The following is a 15,220-nucleotide window of genomic DNA, read 5'->3' on the forward strand; positions in this document are numbered from 1 at the left end:
CCTTAAAGTGGTCCTTCAGGATCCTGGAATACTTGATTGCAGTGTCTTTTTTGTAACGAAACATTGCCATGTGCAGAATGGACTGGCAGCGCATGCTGTGAACAGAAACACACCCAAGCGTCAGTGTTCATGCTCGCTGCTGCCTGCTCAGCAGTCATCAGCCTTGTGGGACAGAGGCAGGCACACATCAGCCGTACTGCAAAGTCAAGAAAGCTCAGAATTTCTCCTCCTCCTGCTCATCTTAAAAAAGGACCCTGTGAAAAAATCACAAGGCGAAAAAACAACACAAAACAAAACAAGGGCGGGCCATGTCTGGTGTTATATTCAAACAGGTGCCCGACCTCTTATAGGTGCAACAGGCCCGTTAAACCCCTGTCCAGAAGTGCCTCAGCTATGTTCAGTGACAGCTTCAGTTACATGGCTCAAACATGGGCAGCCAAATTGCATTCTTTCACCTTAGGTGAAAGCCTTTGTGTGCTCTCAGGTTACCAGCAGATCAAATTTTAGAGCCTGTGCCTTCCACATGTGGTCCCTTGTGATAACGTGGCGCACTTTAGAGATGTTCCAGTTCATTCTGGTTTTTATTCTGTGGGTTTTTTCCCTTGTGGAACTCTGATTCCCATTTAACTCATTCCTTTGCCCCTGAAAGTAATGGGTCTTTCACTCTATCGAGTCTAAACACAGAATAGGAAGGCAGAGAAAAACAGTTACAAACCAAAACACGGCAAAGATTTTTTCATGTGAAGATGCTGAGGAGTCCGTAAAGGATTTCAATGTCATGATGAATCTAAGGAAACAAAAAAAACAGAATCTTGTCAGCCATCAGTGCTCTGAAGTCCTGCTGTTTATGAAAAAACAGCGCATGCCGTTATCTCTAACATCAGTCCAAAAGTCATGAAACCTAAACCTGCCTTGACTTCTTAAGTCCTGGCACTGAGTGCTTTGTATGATCTTGAGCAGAGTACTGTCTCAGAATGCGTTGTTTTCCACGCAGCACGAACAGATGTGACCCCTTATGCGACCCACTCTCCTCTTACAGTGATTACACGCTAACTTACAGGCCTGGGACCCAGAAGAGGTGCCCCTACTACTGAAGGTGAAATATGAATTCAATTGTTTCTGGACAAGACAGACATCTTAGTCGAAATGTTTCTTTTGGCTAACAACAAACAAGCAAGTCTCCTTTATGAAAATAAAGCAACAACAGCATCTTGGAAATACAGTCCATCAAGACCACAAAGCAAACAATGTAATTTAAAAAGTTTGAAGTCTACCACAAAAAAAAAAACCCGACAGCTGTTTCAGCTCTAAGGCAAGAAGTCAAATCAGCTCTCAAAAACACTCATATAACCTGTAATTTCGGTATGAATAACCGATACCTGCCTCTTTTCTACCCAATACATGGTTGCTTGGGTTGTGCTGCTTGTATACGTCATATTATCTACGTGCATCTACAATGGCTGTGAAACTAAATGGGGAAGGTTGCTAAAAGAAACCTCAATAAAGTGTACTAGTAGAAAGACACATGGGAGAAACCAGCAAAGTCTGCCTTCAATCAAGCTACAAGACCTTTGGGACACAAACTGTTCTTCCACATGCTATATCTTTGCTTTGCTTTTTTTAAATTTAAATACTACTGAGCTCACATGCAAAAGCAACTTCAGACCTGTATGAAGCAAAAACTCCTTCATGGCCTTGATTGTCATAGCCAGCATCCTCTGGTGTACCTCAGCTGCAAGGCTCAAATGCTGAGGAGGACACGGTGCCTACTTCTTCTGATAAGCAATGCTGAAGCACTTCAAAGGATTTGCCTCTGATGCCTCCGGATGGTCTTTCTCGTGCTTGTACAGCAACCTGAACTCTGCTCCATGGTGGGAATCCAAACTGGCCACAGTTGCAAACAAGCAATGCAACTAACCCTTCCCCTCCAAACACGCAGCCTAACCATCGCACTTTGAAAACCGCTTACTTGATGAGATCTATGGTGCCGCTGAATAGGCTGTGAGCTGATTTTGGTGCTGATGCATCTGATTCCAAGGCAATCCCATATTCAATGAAGGAGAGGGCAGCATCTAGGTACTGAAAGGCCCTTCCAGTCTTGTCGGTCTATTGGGAAGAAAATTCTCATTTTTAGACTAAGACAAAAACTACTTCTCTCAAGTGTACCTGATTTCCTTTTTTCTCCCTAGTTAGGCAGGATTTCAAGAAAGAAAAAGATGCAAGTCGGGCCTCCAGGAGATAATTAAAGGGTTCTCAGCAGTAGCCCTAATGTGGGCCCAGTCATCAGCTTTGTGTGCTCTGGCTATTTGTATCTCTTCCTCTTGCTCAATGTTTTCCTCCAGTAATTCACCATCTTCACTTTTCTTGGATATTATTTTCTGGTCTTGGAGGCCTGCCTCATGAGAGGCAGATGAGGCTTTTCCTCTGCAGTATTCCCCCACTTCGTTTTCACAAGTAAACGACAATTAGCAAATGTACATTATCTGACTGAGCCATAATTAGCAATAAAAAAAAGCGCTCATTCCTACACACTGTTAAACTGCACACAGTGGAGAAAGTCAGTCCCATTCCACAAAGGGCACTTCCAAGTCTTGTTCGCCAGCAACACAATTACTGTCAGGATCCTGATGTTTCAGAGTAAACTGTCTTAAAACTAACTGTTCCTTGTATTTTCCGAGGACTTCGTGATAGCTCTGCAAAGCAAACAGGCCTGCTAACCTCAGGCGATGTCAATTCCAAATCCCGTTCTCCAGGCATATTCCCTAGATGTCTTCACAACAGAGGGAAATGTCTGAACATTTGGCAAATAAAGACAGCCTCCCCACATATAACTTGAACGTACTCCGAGTATGGAAGTAATGTTAGCGAGCGAATCTTATTCACATGCACACAGGTATTTGGTCCGAATGCAAGAGATGGTTAACATTTTAGCACAGGGCCAGGACTTACCATTGCATCAGCTTTGTGCTTCAGCCTCTTGGCCTCTTCTATGTAGTATTCTGTCGGATGCTGTCTGAATTGGGGACAGAGAGTGGAAAAACAGAAAGCAGAGAAAAAGGGGGGGATAATTATCAATTTTACCTTCAGATCTATAGGATGCTATGAGTCCAAACATCGTGTTTTGGTAAGCCTGTTACAGTCTTATCAAACACACCTTACAATTATGATAATCACTAAATGAATGTTGTCTGCCTGTTCAGAAATACGCAGCAGCTGAACGCACAGATAAAATTAATTGATTTCTTTAAAAAATGTATGTTAGAATGACATTGAAAACTTACATTTTGAAATAAAAATCCACCAGAAGTTAGGTTACTATGAGGCCAAGTTTACTTCTTGACAGATCTTGTGTGATCTCCTGCCGTTCCTCAAGTACAATACCACAAACACATTCTGATTGAAACATACAGTAAACTCTGCAGTACCACACTGTCATCTTGGACCAAGAGAGCTTGCATTCGAGCTATTTGCTTACAAGACATACGGTCACCAAGGCTTCTACAGGTCTTGGGTCTCAATCATGACACACATTTCTGTGCACTGGGATAATCTATTCACCGTGCAAATGGCACACAGCCACCTGTACACTAACGAGTGAGTCATGCCCTCTCAAGATAAAGTCAGCTGCCTGCCCAGCACCTTGTCACAGAGGAATTTGCCGCTTGCCAAGAAACACATAAATCAAAACCCATCACTTGTTGGCAGGCATGAGACACCTCTCAGAGTTAAAAAGTACCTAATTTCCAGAGTAGCTTCCCTCAAGCCAAGAACTGTTGTAATGAGACCTTTGCTTTGTGGGGGGTGGAGTAAGTCCCAGGCATGAGAAGACAGTACAGGGCAGGTCTCAGACATCTCTTCCTCTCTCTTTCCTCCCAAAAGAAGGGCTCATTAGGAAGCAGAAGCCAGGGCGGCTGCAGGGCCAGGCTTGCCTGGTGTCTTCAGAAAGTACAGACAAGGGGTGTAAAACAACAACTTACTCTTCAAAGTTGAGTTGAGGTCTCCTTGACTTGGAGGTACCATTCGGCAAAGAAGGCACTGGGAAAGGATTTGTGACATCCCCTACAGATCCCTGAAAAACAGAGCAGAGATAAAGCTGGTTAGAGAGGTACATCTAAATCAATTCCAAAGCCTGGCTTTCCTAAATTTCAAGAGAAAAGATTTAGTTGTCCCAGGCACAGTTTACTCTCCAGGTTCTCACCATCTTCTTACCTTCTTCCCCAGCACCCCATCCAATAACAGAAATAGAAACTTGGCTTCTTACCTGACTGCTAGTAAGGCTTAATACCACTCAAACTTTTCCCAAGCATTGAGAAATTAAGTCACAGGTTTGCTTGCACAATGGCTAAGACAGCATAGAATCATAGAATCAGTGAGGTTGGAAGGGACCTTTAAGATCATCAAGTCCAACCATTAACCTACCCTGATGAAAACACCACCACTCCTAAACCATGTCCCTAAGCACCTCATCTACCCTTTTCGTAAACACCTCCAGGGATGGTGAATCCACCACCTCTTTGGGCAGCTTATTCCAATGTTTAATAACCCTTTCAGTGAAAAAATGCTTCCTAATATCCAATCTAAACCTGCCCTGACATAACTTGAACCCATTTCCTCTTGTCCTATCACTTGTCGCCAGGGAGAAGAGGTCAGCTCCCATCTCTCTAAAACCTCCTTTCAGGTAGTTGTAGAGGGTGATAAGGTCTCCCCTCAGCCTCCTCTTCTCCAGGCTAAACAACCCCAGATCCCTCAGTCGTTCCTCATAAGGTTTGTCCTCCAGACCCTTCACCAGCTTTGTAGCCCTTCTCTGGACACGCTCCAACACCTCAATGTCCTTCTTGTAGTGAGGGGCCCAAAACTGAACACAGTACTCGAGGTGAGGCCTCACCAGTGCCGAGTACAGGGGGAGGATTACTTCCCTACTCCGGCTCACCACACTATTCCTGATGCAGGCCAGGATGGTGTTGGCCTTCTTGGCTGCCTGGGCACACTGCTGGCTCATGCTCAGCCGGCTGTCCACCAACACCCCCAGGTCCTTTTCTGCCAGGCAGCTTTCGAGCCACTCCGCCCCCAGTCTGTAGCGCTGCATGGGGTTGTTGTGACCCAAGTGCAGAACCCGACACTTGGCCTTGTTGAACCTCATACCATTGGCCTCAGCCCATCTGTCCAGCCTGTCCAGATCCCTCTGCAGAGCCAATCTACCCTCAAGCAGATCAACACGCCCCCCCAGTTTAGTGTCGTCTGCGAACTTACTCAGGGTGCATTCGATCCCCTCATCCAGATCGTTGATAAAGATATTAAAGAGAACGGGCCCCAGCACCGATCCCTGGGGGACACCACTCGTCACTGGACACCAACTGGATTTAACTCCATTTACCACCACTCTCTGGACACGGCCATCCAGCCAGTTTTTTACCCAGCGAAGAGTATACCTGTCCAGGCCATGAGCAGCCAGTTTCTCCAGGAGAATGCTATGGGAAACGGTGTCAAAAGCATTGCAAAAATCCAGGTAGATAACATCCACAGCTTTTCCCTCGTCCACCAAGTGGGTCACCTTGTCATAGAAGGAGATCAGGTTTGACAGGCATGACCTGCCTTTCACAAAGCCATGCTGACTGGGCCTGATCACCCTGTTCTCTTGCATGTGCCGTGTGATGGCACTGAGGATGATCTGCTCCATGACCTTCCCAGGCACCGATGTCAGACTGACTGGCCTGTAGTTCCCTGGATCCTCCTTCCGGCCCTTCTTATGGATGGGCGTCACATTTGCCAACCTCCAGTCAGCTGGGACCTCCCCGGTTATCCAGGACTGTTCATAAATGATGCACAGTGGGCCGGTGAGCACTTCCGCCAGCTCCCTCAGCACCCTTGGATGGATCCCATCCGGCCCCATAGATTTGTGCACCTCCAGGTGCTGAAGCAGGTCCCTCACCATTTCCCTTTGGACTACAGGGGCTTCACTCTGCTCCCCATCCCTGTATTCTAGCTCAGGGGTCGGGGAATTCAAGGAACAACTGGTCCTACTGCTGAAGACTGAGGCAAAGACGGCATTAAGTACCTCAGCCTTTTCCTCATCCTTGGTTACTACGTTACCAGCCCCATCTACTAGAGGACAGATATTATCCTTGGTCCTCTTTTTATCGCTAATATATTTATAGAAACTTTTTTTGTTGTCCTTGACAACAGAAGCCAGGTTTAGCTCTAGCTGAGCTTTGGCCCTTCTGATTTTTTCCCTACATCGCTTTACTACCTCTTTGTAATCCTCCTGGGTGGCCTGCCCTTCCTTCCAAAGGCCGTATATCCTCTTTTTTTCCCTAAGCTGCAACACTAGCTCCCTGCTTAGCCAGGCCGGTCTTTTTCCCCGACGGCTTGTCTTACGGCACACGGGGACAGCCTGCTCCTGCGCCTTTAGGACTTCCGTCTTGAAAGACATCCAGGCTTCCTGGGCTCCTTTGCCCTGGAGGACTGCCTCCCAGGGGACTTTGTCAACCAGGCTCCTGAAGAGCCCAAAGTCTGCTTTCCGGAAGTCCAAGGTGGCAGTTCTGCTGACCCCCTTCCTTGCTTCTCCCAGAATTGAGAACTCTATCATTTCATGGTCACTGTTGCCAAGACGGCCTCCGACCATCACATCCCCCACAAGACCTTCCCTGTTTACAAACAACAGATCCAGCAGGGCACCTTCCCTAGTTGGCTCTTTCACTAGTTGTGTTAAGAAGTTATCCCCAGTACCTTCCAGGAACTTTCTAGACTGTTCCCTCCCTGCTGTATCGTATTCCCAGCAGATGTCCGGCAAATTGAAGTCTCCCACGAGGACTAGAGCTCGCGGTCTTGAGACTTCTCCCAGCCGTTTATAGAATATTTCATCAGCCTCCTCATCCTGGTTGGGCGGTCTATAACAGACTCCTACTACAATATCTGCCTTGTTAGCCTTCCCTCTGATCCTTACCCATAAACACTCAATCTCATTATCACCATCATTTAGTTCAAGACATTCATAACACTCCCTGACATACAGGGCCACCCCCCCGCCTCTCCTCGCTTGCCTATCCTTCCTGAAGAGTCTATAGCCATCCATGGCAGCACTATAGCTATGCGAGTCATCCCACCATGTTTCTGTGATGGCAACTACATCGTAATTACCCTGGTGTACAATGGCTTCCAGCTCCTCCTGTTTGTTGCCCATGCTACGTGCATTAGTGTATAAGCACTTCAGCTGGGCTATTGGTCCTTTCTCCTTTTTACTGGAGGGAGCTGAAGTTCTGCCATCCCCAGACATCTTCCTAAGGAGCCCGGTTACGCCCCCTGTCTTTTCCAAGTCTAGTGCCAGCACCCCACTTTCAGGCTTTTTGCTAGCAACCTTGGATCTATCCCCATCCCCCTTCAAACCTAGTTTAAAGCCCTGTCAACGAGCCCCGCCAACTCCTGCCCTAAGACCCTTTTCCCCCTCTGAGACAGGCTTTTTCCGTCTGCTGCCAGAAGGCCTGGTGTCCTGAAAAGCAGCCCATGATCAAAGAACCCAAAATCCTGCCGACGACACCAGTCTCTGAGCCAGGCATTGATCAGCTGATATTTCCTGTTAATCTTCCCATCCATCTGTGCAATTGTTGGGATAGAAGCAAACACTACTTGTGCTCCTGATCCCCTAACTAGCCGTCCCAGGGCCCTGAAGTCTCTCTTCATCGCCCTCAGGCTCCTTCCTAGAATTTCATCATTACCTAACTGAAAGATCAATAAAGGGTAGTAGTCAGTAGGCCTGACTAGGCTAGGGAGTTTCCTCCGGATAGCCTTAACTCTGGCCCCAGGAAGACAGCAGACCTCCCTACAGATTGGGTCCGGTCTACATATGGGACCATCCACTCCCTTCAGAATCGAGTCCCCTACTACAAGGACCCGTCTTTCTTTCCTAAATGATGATGTCGTTATATGAGGTGTAATCTGTCTTGGCTTCAGTGGCAACTCAATGTTTGGCAAGCCACAGTTATTGCCATCCTCCTCTTCCCTTTCAAGAACATCGTATCTGTTCTGTAACAGCACCTGGGATGGCGTGGGGGTAACCTGGGAGGCACGCCTGCCACGACGAGTGGGGACTTGTTGCCACTGGCCCCTGTCTTCTGAATCTCCACATTCAGACACAATGCTAGAGGGTGTGGGGTTCATTGTATGCGGAGCTCGGTCTCCCTGGGGTGCTTCTCTCAGGGAAGACAGAGTGTGACTCCAGTTATCTATCTCCTGTTCACTTTCCCTTAGACTTCTTAAGCGGCTTACCTCCTCACGGAGCTCCATCACTAGCTGAAGGAGTTCCTCTACTTGGGCACACCGCCCACAGGCCTGCTCACCGCCACTATTCAACACCGGCGCAAGAGAAGGGCACTCCCTACAGCCCGACCCCTGGGTGGCAGCATGTTGCCACGCTAGCTCTGTCTGGGTGGCCACCTCAGAGCTGCTCGGTGTAGAGCTCAGGAAAGCCATGGTTTTCTGCCGAGTTCTTACCATGACGTTCTGGCCGGGTAAAGAGTTTTTTAGTAACTTACCGTCAGAAGAGCTGCGCCCTGTTTGCCCACTCTCACCTCGGTGACGCCCGGGGTGACGCCCACCAGCTGCCCGCGTGGCCGCTGCGCTCCTGAGCAGCCCGTTTAGAACTGCCGCGGGTGACGCTGGCTCCGCCCCTGCCGCGTCAGCAGCCCGCCCCCGAGCTGCCGGCTCCGGCACCAGCACGCGCCAGCCGCTTTTCCCGGCTACAAGAGCCCTCAGAAGAGCCCTTTGCCAGCCCGATCCGCCGCCATCCCCTTCCCCAGTGAGGCCTGACCTTCACTGGAGCTGATCTCCTCGGCGACTGACTGAGTTTGACCGACTGACCACATTTTTCATGGCCACTAGCCAAGGCAGGAATGGGTAATATCCATTCACACTTATTCCAGCTTAACCACACAGCAACTGTTGATTCTCTGTTACTAACTCCATTATCAGGAAAAAGCAAGCAGTTAGAAGCCAGCTAATACAGCGTGCAGAATCTGGCCTAACACACACAACAACAGACTAGACCACACACCCCCAGCCACAGGAAAACAGGAATAGAATTGAATTTTCTAATAAAAAAATGCAAAGATCCAGCTGCAAGGATCATTAATAATTTTGTAAGCAAGCCACAAAACCTTATATCCAAGCTGCAGCCAAAACCACGGGTTGATTGTTTCTTACTTTGAAGCAATCCACTCCTTTCTGTAAACACACTTATTTTTACGCCAATATTGTACTTGCAGTCGCCTACAGTCAGAAACGGTTACTACCATAAACATGCTTCTCTTGCCTTGGGTTTTTACACGGTCATCCCTTTACACTATTGTTCACTGGTGAAATGAAAACAGCTGATGGAAAGTCAGCAGAGAAGTTACAATGCAGGCTTTCGGGCTAGCAACATATGGTCCCAGACAGCCATTAAAGGAGCAAAATTGCTTCCAAGAGCTTTCTTTGATGGCTCATTTATCTTCCTTCCTTTTTAATATCCTCAGAGCACATTTCTAAAGACAATCACACAGCACTCATGAGTCGCAGGAAACATCCCACCAGTTATAATGGATACCTACTTCGATGCCCTTTGGCAATTCAGCGTGATTTCTCTCCACTTTCTTGTGCTTGGAGAACAAAGGATCCTTGTGGTCGCTCTTGTTCCTGGCAGTGTTATCCATGGCAGGCAGCTCACCAGTCTCACTTCTGGGTCTCTTCTGGGCCATCTTGGTTGACTTTGGTGGAGGATGTGCAGGAGACATGGGTGGCAGAGGTGGCGGTAGCAGGAGATCTCTCTTCTGGTTTTCAAGTAAAGCTTTTGGTGCTCTGGAGATGGGAAGCGAATTCAGCAATTGGGATGAATATGGTGTACATATAACGTAACTAAGTTTTTTAAAAAAAAACTACTTCATGTACCAATTCTGTTTAAATTTCTCTGGAAGTATAAGAGGACTTGTTAACATAAAGAATCAAACAAAAGCAAAATGAAACTTCAGGGATTTCATTGTGCATTAGATACCACATCCTCAGCTGCCAACACCACACAAGAAAGTTTCTTTTCAAGTAGGAGTAAGATTTGTCCTTGGAGTAAAGACTTGCAACCAGAATATCAGGATGTTGCAAAAAAGGCATCCCTCCAACACAGCCTCTTTTCACTGAAAATGGGAGAGGGGTAATAACAGCAACTAAAATCCCTGGGACAAATCACACAACAAGGCAAATGAATTGCAGCACTGACTCTCTCTCCCCATTATGCTAGAAGATATCTTCTATGGTCAGAAATACTCACCCTGACACTTGATCCTGTATATGCTTTGACCGAGTTTAACTGAGTTGTTCCTTTAAGACTTGCCAGCTCACCCACACAACACTTATAAAGTTGAGAGGATTCAAGTGAGAGAGACTTAAAATGCTGTGCTTTATAATGGCAGAGGCTATCACATTTAATAACACGGTGGCATATCAGTTTTGTGATCATCCGGAGTTAGGATTACCAGGGAACTCTGGCAGCTTTAAGCAGCACCAGATAGCTCTAAACCTTGTTTCTCTACTGCTCACTTACATCGTTTTTATCCAGCTTCTCAAAGTTTCGAGGAAAACACCGAACAGTGGATCCCAACTCATGGATTGCAACATCAGAAGAGCAGGAAATTAAGTTAAACCCAGTGAGAAGACCGAAGCATGACATTGCACATCTTGCTTCATTCTGCTGTGCACAGGACAGTCCTCTCCGGCCTTCCACAACCCACTTTTCCCATGGTACAGTCCCTACTCACTGCACACATGCTCCCCAGCTTCCCTACCTTGGTACAGCTCTCTCCCCAAAAACGCATCCTTATCCTTCCCACTCTGCAAGCCAGAACACGGCTAAAAGGGGTGCTCATTTTCACTGAGCAAAAGGGAGGAGTGAACCCCAGAATTAAAGCCCTTCTGTATCCCTTCATACAACTAAATGTTAGCCCCAAAGTCTCAGTGCTTTAAGAGCACGTCAATGTTTTCTCTGCAGAAAAGCAGTTTAGTCGTATTGTCAGGACACAAACCTCAACGCTACATACCAATCCAATACCTCCAATTCAAGCAACAAGCAAGCAGGAATTGATCGCAGTGCCCCGTGACTGATGCATGAGCCTCCCCTCTCAGGGACACTGCCCATTTGAAGACATGCTCCTAGAAGCATTAGCTCTAGCAAAGAGCTAGCCAAAATGCTGGCAGTACACTGGTATGCAAATTATGGGTTAAGTTTCAGGAGACGTACCAGAAGCACTGCAAATGCTATGCTGAATAAATGAGAAATTCCTGGCCATGAAGGCCATCTGAAATTCCACAGTTTCATGATTCAAAAGGCATGCTGGCTGTGTGTCCATTAGGTCACATACAAAAAAGACAAAGACAACGAGATGATTTTGGTGGAAAAGGGAAATGCTCCCTACCCTTACTCACCTATACATACAACTCTGTTTTCTGGATTGGGCTTTGTGCGTTTCACCCATATACAAATTTGGGCCAGTCACTGCAAAAAGCTTATTGGCTCTGCATCATGTTGGTTTAGTTAGAGAAAGGGGGAGCTGCACACCTATGTGCTTCTGAAGCATCCCAGTTTAGCAGCCTCACACGGCAGCAAGGGAAGAAACCAGAGTTCTGCAATGTCCATCACATCCACCTCTGTGTTGTCAAGCTGGGAGAAGACAGGTCCCACCTAGCACAGACACCGTGTGCACCAGCAGCCAGCCGATAAGTACAATTCAAAGCCTGTCACTGGTGACAGCAAAAGCAGCTGAGGGAGCAGACAGTATCAGCATTGACACATGACTTTTTTCTTTCATCAGAACCTGTCCAATTAAGAAAACAGCAACAATCACCAAGTCGAAATTTATGGACATTCAGTTACACTTAGCAGAATATCCTTTCCCAAGAGGCTGCCAGAACTCTCTCTGCTCAGTCATGGGAACGAGAGTCATGACTTCAGGGCTACACTTTCAGCTATTTCACCTGTTTGCGGCAAGAATCTGATCAAGCAACTCAACTTGTCTGCACCTCGGTTTCTCTGTGTGCAAAACGCGTTCACCTCATCTTCTCACCTTACAAAGGCTAAGAGCTTTAAATGCATGTGAAGTACCACGAATCTGACAAAAAGCTTTCTGCTGCTTCTCATGCAGTGAGAGCACAAACTTCCCCAAAATAAGTATGACAGCAGAACCCAGAATGAGGAAGACATGGGCAAAGAAAAAGAAGTTCGTAGTATCATAGAATGGGTTGGGTCGGAAAGGACTTTTAAGGATCATTTAGTCCAACTCCCTTTTTAAAACCATTTTAAGGCTAATTCCATTTCTCATGAAAGCAGAAATAACTGATGCTTGAACTCTTAAGTCTTACTCACCTAGAATCACAGAATAGTTTGGGTTGAAAGGGACCTTTAAAGGTCATCTAGTCGACACTTTCCCCCTCTCCCCCCGGCAGGGACATCTTCAACCAGAGACATCTTCAACCATCTTCAACCTCTTGCCATCCCCTGAAACCCCTAAACTATCATGCAGAACAAGCACATGCTACTCCCCACAGAACAGCTGCCACCTCCCAGATCATCTAGGGCAATCATCTGCTGACAGATTACCACCATGGTAGTTTGCAGAAGGGAAAATGACTCCTGCATCCCGCAGGCAGGCAGTCTACCACACTGTTTGTAACTCAAGCAATGTAAAATTCTTTTGCACTGATTTGTTTCCTGCATCTGGTCTGAAAGACAGCAGTGCAAATGGTTGCCTACCAGCTTAGAAGGAAAAGCAGTATGGGCATAACTGGCAACTAAACTTCTTGCAGCATAAACAGATTTTTTGAGCTATGCGTAATACATGGATCAGAGCACGCAGCAACATAAGCTGCAGGATGGACAAGTTCATGTTTAAAATAGTAAAGTCTTCATTCCCATCTCAACTGTTGGAAATCAAGGCAAATGCAACAACATTCAACGCTTTTGCAGCACTGTAAACCAAGTATGGGAAGACAACAAGCCACTGAAACATCAGCTTATGCTTGAATGATTAGAACCATAATCCTCAGCGTTAAGAAGACAGAGGAAGATAGATAAGTGACACCCAACCTTCACATCTGCAACAAATAAAAAGGTGAATAAATTATATTCCCATAGCCACATGTTTGGTTCCAGGATGTAAAGACAAATCTGCAGCAGATTAAGTTTCAGAAGACACATTAAGTTATAAGCAAACTCACAAGCATAAGCACAGGAGATACAGTTCCTCGCCTTAACCTTTTTGAGAAAGACTCAGCTTTATGCATCTTTTTGCCATCCCACCACTGTATACTCACTTCAATTTATGGGAGTCTTTGTTAGCTGAAGACTGCAATGGTTTTGTTTCTTTTTCTGATTTCATTTTCTTCCTATCAATCTCCTTCTCCACTTCCCTCTAACAGGAAGAAAGGAAAAAAAAAAAAAAGAAAAAAAAAAGAAAATCACTCAGGTTTTGAATGTGCAGGTAAAGTACAGACGAACACATCTAAGTTTGACTGATTCTGGTTAAAAAAAAAAAGAAAATATAAGATACTGGAACTGACAAAGTGGAAACCCAGAGCACAGCGGATATAGATTTCAGGCTCACTGACAAGTATCCTAAAATGATATTATCTACTTTTGCTTGGACAGATTAATTATTTTGTAGTTGCAGGGATGGAAACGCAAAACCTCTTGTTGCCAACAGTAATCAAAATTAAGGCACATCCATTGCTGAAAAATAGCATTTCATCTGTTCTGGATGGTTGTGTTTTTTTTTTTCTCCTACTCAGTATGAATTGTACAGAAATGTATTCAGATTCCTCCTGGCAAAGTCATGAACTGCAAGCAATTGTGTTTTGTGATAGGCCTTATCAAAGGGAAGGAAAAAACTGCATTCACAGGAGAGTTCGATCACTCAGATTTCCAAGATGCACAGGGGCTTTTGGTTTCTACAACAAGAGTCTGATACCAGAAGAACAGGAACCATTAAGGCAGAGAGGTAATAAATAATACTTTTAAATTGCACTCGATAGATCTTAACAATACAAAGCATCCTCATCTGCTTACCTGAATCAAAAACTTCAGAATAATTTGCTACAAGCCAAGAAAATGTAAAAGAAACTACACTGATAAGTCAGCGTTACCCATAGTGCGCCTGGTGGCAGCCAAAAGCATTGCAGGACTTTCTGTCTCTCTCTCTCTCGAGTACATCCAGGTTTACGTCACTGTGGTGGTGCTCAGTGGGTTATGCTCAGCACAGAGTCTACCTCTGGCAGCGTGCTCAGGGCAAGCCTCAAGCACCTAGATCACGTCCTTAAACTGTTTCCCAGGTTGAGCTCCACAGTGCCGCAAAAGATGTCTGACAGCTGCACCTGACCAAACTGGCTGTGATGAAGCCTGAGCCTCCAAGGACACTGATGCATGCTGATATAATACAGATGTTGAGTCTCTTAGGAGGGTTTTCCTGCAATCAGATACTCAGGCTGCAAGGGAAGACACGTCTAGTATCAAATAGCTCCTCTCTTGGCTCTTTGAGACAACAGAAGCAGCAACAGATTTACTGCCTGTTCACCTTTCTCTTGCTGCTCTGCAGGAGGGGGACTGCCGGGGTCTCTCAAGTTTCTTCACCATTTTCCTGCTCTTCCCCACAACTATGGGAAGCTCAGAAAATGACAAGACTAAAGGAAACCCACGTGGGAACCAAGGTAATTCACCCACACATGCTAAGCCACCTGCTCTGTGAGGAGGACCAAAAAGTTACACAGGCACTGAAACGTCCACAGTGAATACCCATTCACCTTAACACCTGCAGCCAACTCTCTGTGCAGCTGAACCAGCTGGCTGGAAGTATATCCACAGTCCCCTTTGGCAGTTAGCTTTCAAAAACACTCATGAGCTGCTACCATCGCAGTTAAATAAAGGTCTGTCTTGGAATTCAGGGGAAAGCAACTATTATAGCTGAAGGACTCTACAAATCTCCTTAGTGGATACACGCATCTTTTAAGCATTAGCATTGCTGCTAGCACCACAGCAGCTCCAGGAAAACCAAAGACATTTTCTACATATTTATCCAAGTGCTGAGATCCAAAGCAGGGTTTAGTGATGGTTGTTACTATCAGTGAACCTGGTTCAGTCAAAAGTCTGCATTTATGGAAAAGTAAAAGGCACGGGGCTGCTGCCATCACCCCTAGTAATAACACAGTTTACATC

At 46.1% G+C, this 15,220-nt stretch overlaps 2 protein-coding genes across 2 annotated transcripts in view; one reads left to right on the forward strand and one right to left on the reverse strand.

The window, feature by feature from the left end:
* The window catches only part of LOC309671545 (kelch-like protein 8), a gene marked incomplete at its 5' end in the record, with an annotated part of 659,404 nt that overhangs the window by 615,558 nt on the left and 28,626 nt on the right, over positions 1-15,220 (forward strand). The window lies entirely within an intron of this gene.
* LOC309671212 (AF4/FMR2 family member 1-like) overlaps positions 1-15,220 on the reverse strand; it is a gene marked incomplete at its 5' end in the record, with an annotated part of 40,571 nt that overhangs the window by 4,827 nt on the left and 20,524 nt on the right. Inside the window, 6 exons of the mRNA XM_082482417.1 lie at positions 2-95; positions 716-787; positions 1,970-2,106; positions 2,950-3,013; positions 3,978-4,069; positions 9,582-9,770. Of these exons, the coding sequence (XP_082338543.1) occupies positions 2-95; positions 716-787; positions 1,970-2,106; positions 2,950-3,013; positions 3,978-4,069; positions 9,582-9,770 (648 nt within the window). The remainder of the gene's footprint in view (position 1; positions 96-715; positions 788-1,969; positions 2,107-2,949; positions 3,014-3,977; positions 4,070-9,581; positions 9,771-15,220) is intronic.

This window comes from Vanellus vanellus, assembly GCF_965231255.1.
Source record: "Vanellus vanellus genome assembly, chromosome: 4".
In the NCBI taxonomy this organism is placed as follows: domain Eukaryota; kingdom Metazoa; phylum Chordata; class Aves; order Charadriiformes; family Charadriidae; genus Vanellus; species Vanellus vanellus.